Below are 13,011 nucleotides of genomic sequence, written 5' to 3' on the forward strand. Positions count from 1 at the left end.
CAACAGAATGTCTAGAAAGAGAAAATACGCAAAGAATTATTATTTTTTAATTTCTCTACTATTATTATAAACAATTTTTTTAATTTTATTTTATGTATCATTTTGATGAGTCCCTTATTTATCATATTCATTGTCTTATGAAAAGTTTTCTTTTGGTTATTTGGAGTGAAAATCAACTTATTTGTAGTGTAATATATTTTAAGTTGTGAATTTTTTGGATGATTGTAACAGAGTATGCTTTCAAGGCTGCTGGGATCACCTCAACTGGTGTACGAGAAAATAAATAACTTCTTAAATGATATATTCTGAAGTTCACTTTTACTTTATCTTATTGGAATAGCTTTATCAGCTGATGCTAGGATATTAGTTTAGCAAGCAAGAAATGAAACTGCCGAGTTTCGATTTAGATTTGAATATGAGATGCCAGCAGATATATTGGCTAAATGGTAAGTAGTACAGTTTTAAAAAGAATATTCAGCCAGTAAATAAATTATTAGCTACTTATTTCTTTGTTATATTTGTAATTAAAAATTTTAGTATTCTTTTATGAAATTGTCAGCTTTCAAATTATTAATTTATTTTTTAATTTTGATATTTAATTTTTATTAATATACATGTAAATATAAAAATATTTTTAATATTAGATTTAATTTTAATTTTATTTTAAGTTTTATAAAATAAGACATAAATATTTGTGAACTATATCTCATAAATGATAATTTAAAATTAAAAATAAAATTTATTTTTTTAATACTTAATTTTAGTTTAATTAAAATTTTATATTATTTTAATTATTTCATCAACATAGTTATATAAGTTATAAAATTTTATTAATTTTTCGTCAAAATGATATCGTATTTTTAAGATAATATTGATTTTATTTTATTAATTAATTTTAATACAAGTTTTAATTTTAAATTAATTTATTTTTTAAAAATATTAGAAATAATATTTTAAAAATACTCTATTAAAAATATTTTAAAATTAATATTTAATTTTTATTAATATATTTATAAAACCTTACATTTTAATTTTATTTTTCTTTAATTATGATCAGCTCAATTACGGTTCGAAAAACTGTGATGTTCAATTGTTCACTCTTTGTACCGAAAAAAAAAACATTAAAAAAGGGATTAGATTAGTTGACAACTTTCCAGATTAGGGTTTGAGTCTCCCCGACTCTTCTCTTCTTCTTCAACACACTGCGCATGCTCTCTCTTCTTTGCACTCTCTGGTAAGATCTCTTTCTCTCTCTATCAATACGCTGCGTTTTGATCTCATTCTTTTTTTTTCTACTCTCAACCCTAACAATAATCTCTCTCTCTCTCTCTCTCTCTCTCTCTCTCTCTCCAGATTTCAAGATAACTCAAGAATGGAGGAAGGCGAAGGCGGGGATCCCATGGATCAGTTCCACCGTAACGAGGCTATATCCGCCGTCGCCGACGAGGGTTTCTTGGGCGAGGAAGACGACGACTACGAGGACCTTTACAACGACGTCAATGTCGGTGAGGGCTTCCTCCAATCGCTGCGTAAAAACGACGATCTAGCGTTTCGAAACGACGATGCCGTTCAGGACAACAGCAAGAAGCCCCAACAAGAAGCTGTCGCTGGGGTTTCGATTCCTGGTGTAGGTGGTGGTGGTGGTGGTGAGGGACCCGGTGGTGGTGGTGGTGGTGGGGCTGTGGATGGTGCTTCTAGGGTTTCTGGGTTTCAGAATCAGGGGTTTAGAGGGAATGATTTGGGTGCAAAACAAGGTACTGGTGGATCTGGAATTAGGGTTGAGTTGGGTCAGCCATCTGGGAAAGTGAGTGAAATTGAGGATCGGAGTGGAAATGGTGCTGGTGTTGGTGGTGGTGGTGCTGCTGCGGTGCAAGGGATTGGACAGCAGCCTCATGGTGGTGGTGGTGGTGTTGTGGGCTCCGTTGGGAATGAGGGTTTGGCCAGGCAAAGTGGTGGTGGCGGTGTTGGAGTTGCAGCTGGAGGAGATGTTAATAGGATTGGTGGGAATGGGATCGGGAACAGTGTGGGTGTAGTTAATACTATTAACACTGGTGGACCTGGACCTGGACCTGGACCTGGTGGTCCGGTGGGTGCTGGCAGTGCTGTTGCTCCTGGTGGTGGCGGCGGCGGTGGAGGTACCATATTGTTTGTGGGTGATTTGCATTGGTGGACTACCGATGCTGAACTGGAGGCTGAGCTCTGTAAGTACGGCCCTCTCAAGGAGGTGAAGTTTTTCGATGAGAAAGCTAGTGGGAAATCTAAAGGGTATTGCCAGGTTGAATTTTTTGATCCTGCAGCTGCCACTGCCTGTAAGGAAGGCATGAATGGGCATATGTTTAATGGAAGGCCTTGTGTTGTTGCCTATGCTTCGCCTTTTACAGTTAAGAAAATGGGTGAGGCTCAGGTGAATAGGAACCAGCAGATGAACCAAACAGCAGCTCCTCAGGGAAGGAGGGGGCCTGCTGAGGCAGGGGCTAAGCCTGCTGGGAGTAATATTACAACTGGCGGTAACTACCAAGGTGGAGATGCAAATAGAGGTTATGGAAGGGGTAACTGGAGAGGGAATAATCCTGGGATGGGTAATAGGGGGCCTGTTAATCCTATGAGGAATCGAGGAGGTGGTATGGGTGGTAGAGGTATAATGGGAAATGGTGGGAATGGATTTGGACAGGGCATGGGTGCTACACCTCCTATGATGCATCCTCAGTCAATGATGAATCAGGGTTTTGATCCTGCATTTGGTGGTCCCATGGGTAGAATGGGTACCTATGGAGGCTTTCCTGGTGCTCCAACACCTCCATTCTCTGGCATTTTGCCTTCATTCCCTGGTGTTGGAGGTGTTGGTTTGCCTGCACCCCATGTTAATCCTGCCTTTTTTGGAAGAGGGATGCCTGTGAATGGCATGGGGATGATGCCTGGAGCTGGTATGGATGGACCTAATATGGGAATGTGGTCTGATCCCAATATGGGTGGATGGGGTGGTGAAGAGCCTGGTGGCGGCAGGGCCGGAGAGTCAAGTTATGGGGAGGAAGCTGCCTCGGATCATCAGTATGGTGAGGCAAGTCATGATAGAAGTAACTGGCCTAATTCTATGAGGGAAAAAGATAGAGGTTCGGAAAGGGACTGGTCTGGCACATCTGAGAGGAGGTACAGGGATGATAGAGATCAAGGATATGAGAGAGATGCACCCAGAGAAAAAGATGTGGGCCATGATCATGAATGGTCCGAAAGAAGGCATCGTGATGACAGGGACATTGGTCGAGAAAGATCTCGAGACCGTGATAGGGAAAAGTCTAGAGACCGCGATCGTGACCGTGATCGTGACCGCGAAAGGGATCGTGAACGAGATCGTGATCGTGACCGGTACAGGGAAGACAGGGACAAATATGCAGATCATCATAGGTACCGTGATCGTGAAGCAGAGCATGATGATGAATGGGAAAGGGGGCGGTCGTCGAGGACACACAGCAAATCACGGTTATCTCAAGAGGAGGAACATCATTCTAGGCCCAGAGATGCTGATTATGGGAAGCGGAGGCGGATGACCTCCGAGTAGTTCTATATGCTGCCTTATTATTTTTCCATTGCAGAAGGAAAGAATAGTAACTGAGAAGTAATGGTTTGTCGTGCCTTTTCGGGATTCTTCGGTTGTGCTCCTCTGGTCCAGAAGTTGTTGAGCATCTGTTCCATTTCAATCACTTGTTCTGATTGCTTCTTGTTAGGAGCATGGCTTTGGTTATCTTCGAGGAAGGTTAGTTTTGGTACTATAATTCTTTATATGCCTGAGGTATTTTAGCTTGTGACATATGTGGTTGTTTTGCGTTTTTTAACTACTAGTAGTTTAGTGCTAATGTCCTTTACAGACTTGATTCGGTCTACTTTTTCTTCAACTCAACTAATTGTCTGCCAAGACTTGGTTTTAACTGTAGATGACTATAGACTAGAGAGGTGTTGAGTATTCTGTTGAATAAGCATCTGTAAGATTAACTCATTGAAATGTAGGTCAATTATCAATAAAAGCCCAGGAAACCTAGAAATGAAGTGGTAACAACCAAACGAGAAGCCTAACAAATTCTTATTTGTAGGTTCTATTGGAATCAAGTATTAATTTTCATAGTTTCACGTATTGCATTGTCTAGTTAAAATTGCATTGCGTTATTTCTTTTGTTCATCTGTGCTCTTCTTTATTCACATAATCCCCCTTATGCCTTTCTGTAAGCTATATTCTCAATAAATCTTTCTTGTACTATTCTGGATATGTTCTCCAGTCCCGTATATAAGGCTGTAGTGTTTGATTCTCTTCCTGAATCTATGTGCTCTTGTGATGCCGTGTAAACTTGATTGTTTGTCGTGATAAGTGGTCAAGCATGTCTCCTCTTCAAGACCAGGATGCTTAATTTCTGGATTAATTGTAAATTTGTATTTCATCTGCTAAAAACACTCTGGTTCTCATGTTTCCATTTATTAGTTAATTTCTGCAAACTACAGGAATTTATGATATCTTGCAAGCATATAATCATTCTGTTTAGGAGCATATATACATGCATGTTGGTAACTAGCTTGCTATAGGAACATACATACAGTATGCTTGAATATGTGGTCGATTTTTCATTTTTTGATTATGTGATCACATGGTATCAAGCTAGCCAAGCAATTCACTATAGTTATCCTTTCTCCTATTTTTGATTGGTTGGCTGGGTAAAAAATAATGCTAGATATATGGTTAGTGGAACATGTGTATGTATATTTGATTTCAGTGGAAGACATCTGATATTGTGGTAAGTAGATTATATATATACAAACACTAATGTTTTAAAATAATCTGCAGTAGTATAGGTTCTTAGAGTTGGTAAACCCTGTTTTTCTTTTCGTGAGATGCTCTCTTAAGAAATACACAAGGCAAAAGGATCTTTGGGACATGAATATGAGAAAATGGTTGAAAAATGTCTCCATTTGGTCACACATTCATGTGTCAAAAAATGGAGCATTAAATTCTTGGCTTAGATTTTTGAATTGTTTTATTTATTTATTTGTTTCAAGAATCATATTCATTTAGCATTTCCAGAAAATTTGAAGTTATTTGCATTTCTGTGGCAAAAAATTTCTTGGGTTGCAGCTATCTGAAACTGAAAGGTGTAGTTTGTTTGTGGATTTAGAGGGCAAAACTTGACATAACATAAAGGTTATTTGCTTTGGTGGAATTGCACTGCCTACTTTTTTTTTGTTTTGTTGTGGTTTTTAGTCACTTGATAAGAATTAAACTTGTATTTTGCTGCTTCATGTTAATGCCTTCTGAATTTCGATTATTTTTTATTATCCTATGTTATGTAGGAACAAATGTGTTGAGAAAGGAAACTGGTCATTCAAACTCTGGGTTGCTGTGGGGGATCAACAATCAAGCCTTCAATATTGCTCCTTTTTATTACAAAGAGAAGTGGAACATTTACTATGAACTTTTTAGCTTTTGATTTGAGTTTATGTTTTAGTTATTAGCACATGAAAAGAAAAACCGAAGTTGTTGATGTAATGGGTTTAACTTGCTGAAGTCTGTAATGTAGAAGACTGCTTAGAACTTATGTTTGATTGATGTATTAGGATTTAGCACAGGATGTTGCTATTGTGCCCGTTTCTGATTGGCTCGCTGTTGTATCATTTTTTTTCCCACTTTTTTGTTTTGGGTGTTTTGTTTCCCTAACATATTGTTAGTATACTAGTTGAGCATGCAAATATTGTGTATGATGTAGAGAGCTAACCATTCTATTAAGGTAATCACTCGAAGCTGTAGAAGTTGTATATAATCTTGTCTTGTAGATTTTTTATTTTTTGGGTGGGGTTTAGTCATGTTTTGTATTTCATGATGTCATGTAAATATATTTTTTTGGGGGTTTTGATTCATGTAAATATTGATATTTACTTCTTTTTTTTAAATAAAGGTCCAATCCAGCTCAAGTTCTGATTTGTTTTCTTATCTTGTTATTTAGTTAGTGAAATGGAATCCATATGTTTAGATTTTGAGGGCTTCATTGTGTTTATGTCTGTTGTCACTTGTCACACTCACTTCCTGACTCTTCAGGAAATATAGTTTCAGGAAATATAGATTAGTAAGAAAGTCCATTAACTTTTGATTTTTTTTTCCCATCTATTTTGTATCCCCATCTTAAAGCATAAGAGATTGAGAGTTGTAAATCTTGATTTCATATGCCCCTTTTCATGAAATATATTTTTTGTAGAGTCCATTTAAATTTATTCAGATAATTGCCCCTGGCTCATGTTCTTTCCTAATTCATTGTTTTTCTCCCCCTTTTATAAGAAATCCTATTTCAAACAGTTGCATTTATTATTTTGCTTTGCTTTTTTCCATCAGAAATGTGGGTTGAATTTTCCTCTTAGAAGTAGAAAGTATAAACCATTAAAGGAAGTGAATTTACACCTCTGCTTGTTATCCTATGTGCTCTGTTATGCTTTCTATTGAAATGATGTGTTTTTATGCCAGTGGGTTTATGTTATTTCAATGCTAGATGCCTAGATATTTTATTTAACCTTATTTTTTGGCTGTAGGCCTGTGGCACTGAGTTGCTCGACAGTTTTTAATTTGATAATTCTTAACCTTGCAATCAAGTAACATGCTCTCTACGATATTTGTTCTTATTCCTTACATATGATTCTTTTATCATAAAAATATGTTGTGGCACCGTGGGAGTCTCTCAATTATCCATAGGGAAAACTTTGGAGAGAAACTAGAAGAGAGAATACAAGATAAAAAATGCTATATTCAATTCAAAATCTTAAAGTTTAAAGTGTTAAGTTAATGGGTTTTATATTTTAGAGTAAAGTATCGTTTTTGTTCTCAACGTTTAGGGTAAGTCTTATTTGTATCTCTAACGTTTAAATCGTCCTATTTGTATCTTTAACGTTTATAAAAGTGATTCAAATGTTATCTTACTATCAATTATACTAACAAATTAGATTATATTTTTCAATTATTCTCACTTGGATGTATTCATTCTCAATTAGGTCTCACTTGGATGTGTTCAATTTTAATATTATACCTACTATTTGTGTTTAGATTCAGTTATGTCCCTAGAAAAGTGAATTATGTAAATGTAGTAGGAATTAGTTTCAACTTTTGATGAGCTATTTTTCGGAGTGGATCATTGATTTTATCCCAGACATTTGTATTCTAATTTCAAGAAAAGATTTTTAAAACTCAAACTAAAGCGTTCATGATGAGTAATTGACGGCATGATAATATTGAATCACTTTTACAAATGTTAGGGATACAAATAGGACGATTTAAACGTTAAGAACACAAATAGAATTTATCCCAAACATTAAGGACAAAAATGATACTTTACTCTATATTTTATAATCTGATCACTTATTTTTCTTTGATGTGAGACTAATTCTTCATATTTTCTCACACTTGTTTTCTTAACAAAATAATATTGACTATAAAAAGATCTAATATATGTATATAGCAAGTTTTATCATTCGATACTCTATTGGCTATCAATTTTAAGACAAAATTAAGTTACTAATACATGAGGGTAAAAGATTATTTTATATGTGATATATTAACATTTCTTATTCTCGTCTTTTCTTCAAAACGTCCATAGTCTAAAAAAACCTTTTTTGGGTAACACCAATCTCCACACCATAATAAGTGTTCAATTGTTTAGGGAAGAAAATGGACTTAAAACGATACAAACAAGTGACATCACATCTCAAGTTGCAACAAGTGTTAACAAAAATTTGTTATACTATCTAGTATCTACTTAATCCAATACTAACAAGTTATTGCTTTATTTGTTTTTTAATTTCTAGAAATATTTCGCAAGTCATAAATCCCCAATTTGTTGACATTTGCATTAGTTTTAATTTAAATATCATTACATAATTTCCATGTTAAATTTTTGCCCCTCCAAAAGTTTCTTTCAAGCTCCATTACTGGATAATTGACACTGTTAATAATTAATAACATTATGAATAGATATAAACCAATTCATTTCATTCCTGGAAATGTAATTCGAAGAAGACAAAAATCTCTTCTATGCTAATAAACAGACACATCCAGTCATCGATTGGCGAGTGGCGATTAACCCTGTAAGGCTGTAACCCAGCAGGTCATATCCCTCCACTACTCAACGGCTATGTTACCGGCTATAGCCAGTGAACCATCACAACGGTAACATTTTACTTAGTTTGCTAACACTATATATACATTTCTCATTTCATCAAATGTACTTTCAAGTCTCAACTCAACACAAAAGTAAAAAACAAACAAGAACACTTTCCAACTTCCACTCTCACCACAGATTCATATTCATATTCATTCATCCTCGTACTTCTCGAAAGGGTGAATCTCAAAAAGAATCCAAAGATGTTGAGTAAGAGATTGTTGTTGCTTCCACTGTTCCTTCTTTCTGTCTTGTTGTTTGCCGGTTCCGTTTCGGTTCTCGCAGACAATAATGCTCCTTCTCCTTCGCCGAACTCGTCTTCCGCAAATTCTCCGGCGTCTCCTGTTCCGGCACATTCACCGGCGAAGCCACCATCTGCATCGTCACCAACTTCGCAATCTCCGGCAGTTTCACCATACGGATCATCATCTTCTCCTTCTTCGTCGCAGGCAGCGGCACCTACTTCGAAGTCTCCGGCGCCGTCATCGGTTTCTCCGGCACCAAGCCCTTCCAAGAACGGGTCTCCGCCACCAGTACCGTCTCCGGCTACTCCTCCACCGACTGCTCAGACTCCGGCGGTGACTCCTCCGAGTGCTCCACCGGTGACAGAGGTTCCGGCAAATTCTCCAGCAGCGACACCAGAATCTTCCGCGGGAATTCCTACGAGTTCGGCCGCTCCGGCAGATTCACCAGTGACAATACCGTCTAGCAGTGCCGGGCCAGTGACGGCGCCGGCGAGTTCTTCGCCCGAAACTTCGCAAGGTCCGGCCAGCGATGATTCGGGTTCAATTTCAAGTTTCGGGGCTCCGATTGTGTTGTGGGGCATTGCCGTTTGGATCGGTTTGGTTATCTGAGGCAGAAAGAGGAGGATGTGTTGCTATTTTTGTAATATTTGTGGGTCTTTTAGCAATTATTTTTTTATTATTATTTGTCACATTGTTGGATAAATAATTCCTTCAATTTTGTTGTTCAATTCCTTGAACTTGGTTATTCAACGGAGAATGCGCTTATGCACATTAAAGCGTTTTTTTTTTAAACGAATGAAATTTGAAAAACAACACAAAAGTGCAAAATTATCCCAAAAGCATGCAAAAATTTATCTTTTCAAGAAAATATTTATTTTTCTTAACATTTTAACACAAAACTTTTTATTCCATTCACAAAAATGCTTCTTCATTGTAAAATTCAGAATAATTTTGTAAACTAAAATCAAACTTTTAACACATACAAAAAAAACATAATAAAAAAAGAAATTTTCGATAATGTCTTACTTACCGATTTAAAAAATATCAAAAATTTTTTTTTGGGTATTATCTTTTAAACTTGAAGTCCCTATCCATTAAAGAAAATGGACAAATCAACCCCGGTTAATGGTTGCAAGGGTGACGTGTTAGATGTGTCAACTCCAAATGATTATAGAGACTAAAAATTTCTTTCCACGATAAAAATTCTTCTTGTCTCCCCTCTTCTTTCCCCTTTCTACTTCCTCTTCTTCTCCTTTCTCTTGGCCAGTCACCATCATCTCCATCTCCATTACCATTATTATCGAATTTCATCTTCACCACGGCACCGCCATCATCAAACTAACCTCTCTTTTCTTCTTCCTCTTCCTTTCTTATTCCTATGTCGTGCCCTGCTTCTTTCCCATTCCCCATTGCTGTTGCCTTCGCCGATTTGAGGATGAGACTTCGCTATTGCTTCTACCTCTTTGCACTGTAATAGTCTCTGCCACGTGGCATTTGCCATCGTTCTTCTGCTCCCCATTCCTCTGCGCCGTAGTTGGCTTGCATTTGTTCTGTCTTGTTTTACTATGGTTGTCATTCTAACTCCATGGAACTAATGCTGTCGGAGTTTCCGGTGCCATTGTTGCTGCCGCCGTCCCTGCATCTTGCTTCCCTTGTCTATGTCGCAGTCTCTGAGTTGTCAAATCGCTATTGCTGCCATCTTGTCGCGGCTACTGTTGGTCGCTAAAGCTGCACCAAAGAAACCGCCAGCTACTATTACCCAACCTCACAATCTCTGCCAGCTAATTACTTTGATATCTTTAGTGAAATTAAGTATTATTCTCTCAAACCCTAGGTTATGCGATTATGATGAAATTGGGGAACTTAATTGTGTTTGTTTTGTTGATTATTGATTATATGATTATCATAATCGTAAGTGAATATGATTGAGATTTATGTTAACCACAAGGGTATGGTAAGCTTAGCTATATTATAGGTTGAAATTTTGAAAAAGAGGAGGAGGAACCAGAGAAGAAGAAGAAGAAGGGACAAGGAGGAATTTCTAGTCCCTGTAACTATTTAGGGGTGACACATGGCACTATTACCTGACATGTCAATGATGACCTTTTGTCATCCAGTAGTAGGGGTTAATCTGTCCATTTTACTTAAGGATGAGGCCTGATTGATGTTTATGTATGATTAAGATGCGCGCGTCTCTGAGATAAAAAGTTAGAGGCCAAAAAGAGTATTTACTTTTTTGTTAAAAGCCCCTCAATCATACTTCTAGAGTCCAAAAGTATTATACTAAATGTCTTCAAAATATTTTAAAATCAAACAAAAATATTAATTATTAAATATATATTTTTCAAAAATATTTTAAAAATTAGATTTTAGTTTTTTTTTTTGTAAATAAGATTAAAAAAATAAGATAATTTTATCGTTAAAATTTGTAATTTTGTGTTAAGGAGATATTTTTTTGTGAACTTTTTTTATGAAAAAATCTAGGAGACCAACTAGGATATAATTAACTTGGAGTCAACTAATTAAAAGTTAATTTTTATTTTTAATTTTAAAATTCGAAAATTAAGATAGTGAAGATTTTTTTTAGAATGAACCTATTTTTTAACTAGTTGGCTCCACGTTGACTATATCCTAATTGGTTTCCTAGCGAAACCGTTTTCTATTAATAACCAAAAATACTTTTGAAAATTAAAAATATAGAGACTATGAAGGCTTAGTTTGGTAAAGCTTTTACTTTTTAAAAGTAGCTTATAAAAGTTAACTTTTAAAAGATGGCTTTTTAAAAGTTGTAGCATTTATGTTTGGTAAATCAAATCAAAAACAACTTTTAATAAACATAAGCAACATCAATTGTGTTTGGTAAAATAGCTTTTAAAATTTAAAAATACTATAATAGACATAAATGCAAACATTAAATTTGAAAATTAGTTAACAATGAGGTTATATTAGACTTTTAAATTTTGAAAAGCACAAGCCAACTTTGAAAAGCTCTATCCTAGGTGAAATAAAACAAATCACTCTTCACAAGTTTCACATACCTCTACCGCTCCTGACACTCAGAGAAACTTATCTCAATGCAGTGAAACCATATAATAATCAATCTCTGTAACCTATTGATACTGGTATTCCTCATTTTAATATGTCACCTAATATTAGTATACTTCCTTCTACTAATACTCATCCTATGTGGACCATTAACCAAGTTTAAAACACAAGGTGACAAACCAAAAGCTTTCTCTGCTTCTGTTGCTATCACTAACAGTAAAGAATAGATTCCAAAGTCAGTCATTACTGCTTTACAATTCTCTCATTGGAAGCAAGAAATGGTTGAAGAGTATAAAGCCTTGATGAGAAATAACACATGGACAATGGTTGCTATGCCTCAAGAGGCTAAAGTTATAGGTTGCAAGTAGATATTTACTATTAAAAGACAACCTAATGGCAATATACAAAAGTATAAGGCCAGACTTGTAGCTCAATGCATCCATCAAGAGGAAGGATTTGACTTTGAACAAGTCGTTGGTTCTGTAATCAGGCCAACTACAATTAGATTGGTCATAAGCATAGCTGTTTCAAAGAATTGGACAATGAGAAAGTTTTATTTTAATACTGCATTCCTCAGTGGGAATTGCATCAAATCATACATATGAAATAACTAGTGGGGTTTGAACAACAGTCCTCAAATTATGTTTGCAGATTGAATAAGTCCTTATATGGCCTAAAGCAGACACCAAGAGAGTGGTTTATGAAATTAAGCACTACTTTAAACAGTTTTTGGGTTTAAAGCCACAAAATTTGACACTTCCTTATTTGTTAAACAAAGCTCTACTTCTATTATGTATACAACAATTGGATAATGTATTCTCTCTTAAAGATTTAGGAGAATTGAATTATTTTCTAGGCATTGAAGTACACAAAACAGATACTGGCTATTTACATCTATCATAAACTAAGTACTTTAATGTTCTTTTGTCTAAATTTGGCATGTCAGAGGCTAGTCCAATGCCAACACCAATAGTCTTTTCCCTTCATTTGCCTTCTTCCGGGTCTAAAAAATTTGAGGTCCCGAAGCTATATAAAACTGTGGTTGGTTCACTTCAGTATGCGACTATAACTAGACCTGATTTATCTTATGCTATGAGTAAAATTAGTCAGTTTATGCACTATCCTTTGGTTGCTTATTGGAAGGTAGCTAAATGTGTGCTTCGGTATCTTCAAGAGACAAAAGAACATGGTCTATTGATTCGAAAATGCAGTGACTACAGGCTTTATGGGTTCAATGATTCAGATTGGGCTGCGGATCTTGAAGACAGAAGGTCAGTATCTGATTTTTGTGTATTCTTGGGCACTAATCTTGTGTCCAGAAGTCTTCCACTGAAGCAAAGTTCATGAGTCTAGCATCGTGTGAAGCAGAATTGGTATGGCCGCAAAATTTGCTTGAAGAATTGCAAGTATCCTTGAAGACAGCACCAACAATCTATTGTGACAACATGAGTACTGTACTTCTTATAGCAAATCCAGTTCTTCATGATCACACAAAACACTTTCAACTGGATGTTCAGGTTGTTAGAAACAAACTGAGGACAAAT

The 13,011-nt window shown here is 36.0% G+C and overlaps 1 protein-coding gene across 1 annotated transcript; it reads left to right on the top strand.

The window, feature by feature from the left end:
- Positions 1–1,073: 1,073 nt before the first annotated feature.
- Positions 1,074–5,664, top strand: LOC112791060 (uncharacterized). Its single transcript, XM_072235756.1, has 3 exons — positions 1,074–1,234; positions 1,354–3,751; positions 5,332–5,664. The coding sequence occupies exon 2, from the start codon at positions 1,373–1,375 to the stop codon at positions 3,554–3,556; it is 2,184 nt and encodes a 727-aa protein (XP_072091857.1). The 5' UTR covers positions 1,074–1,234; positions 1,354–1,372; the 3' UTR covers positions 3,557–3,751; positions 5,332–5,664.
- The last annotated feature ends 7,347 nt before the right edge of the window (positions 5,665–13,011 follow it).

This window comes from Arachis hypogaea, chromosome 1, assembly GCF_003086295.3.
Source record: "Arachis hypogaea cultivar Tifrunner chromosome 1, arahy.Tifrunner.gnm2.J5K5, whole genome shotgun sequence".
In the NCBI taxonomy this organism is placed as follows: Eukaryota; Viridiplantae; Streptophyta; class Magnoliopsida; order Fabales; family Fabaceae; genus Arachis; species Arachis hypogaea.

Coding starts and splice junctions, on each gene's coding strand:
- LOC112791060 (XM_072235756.1), top strand. CDS start 1,373: ATGGAGGAAGGCGAAGGCGGGGATCCCATGGATCAGTTCCACCGTAAC.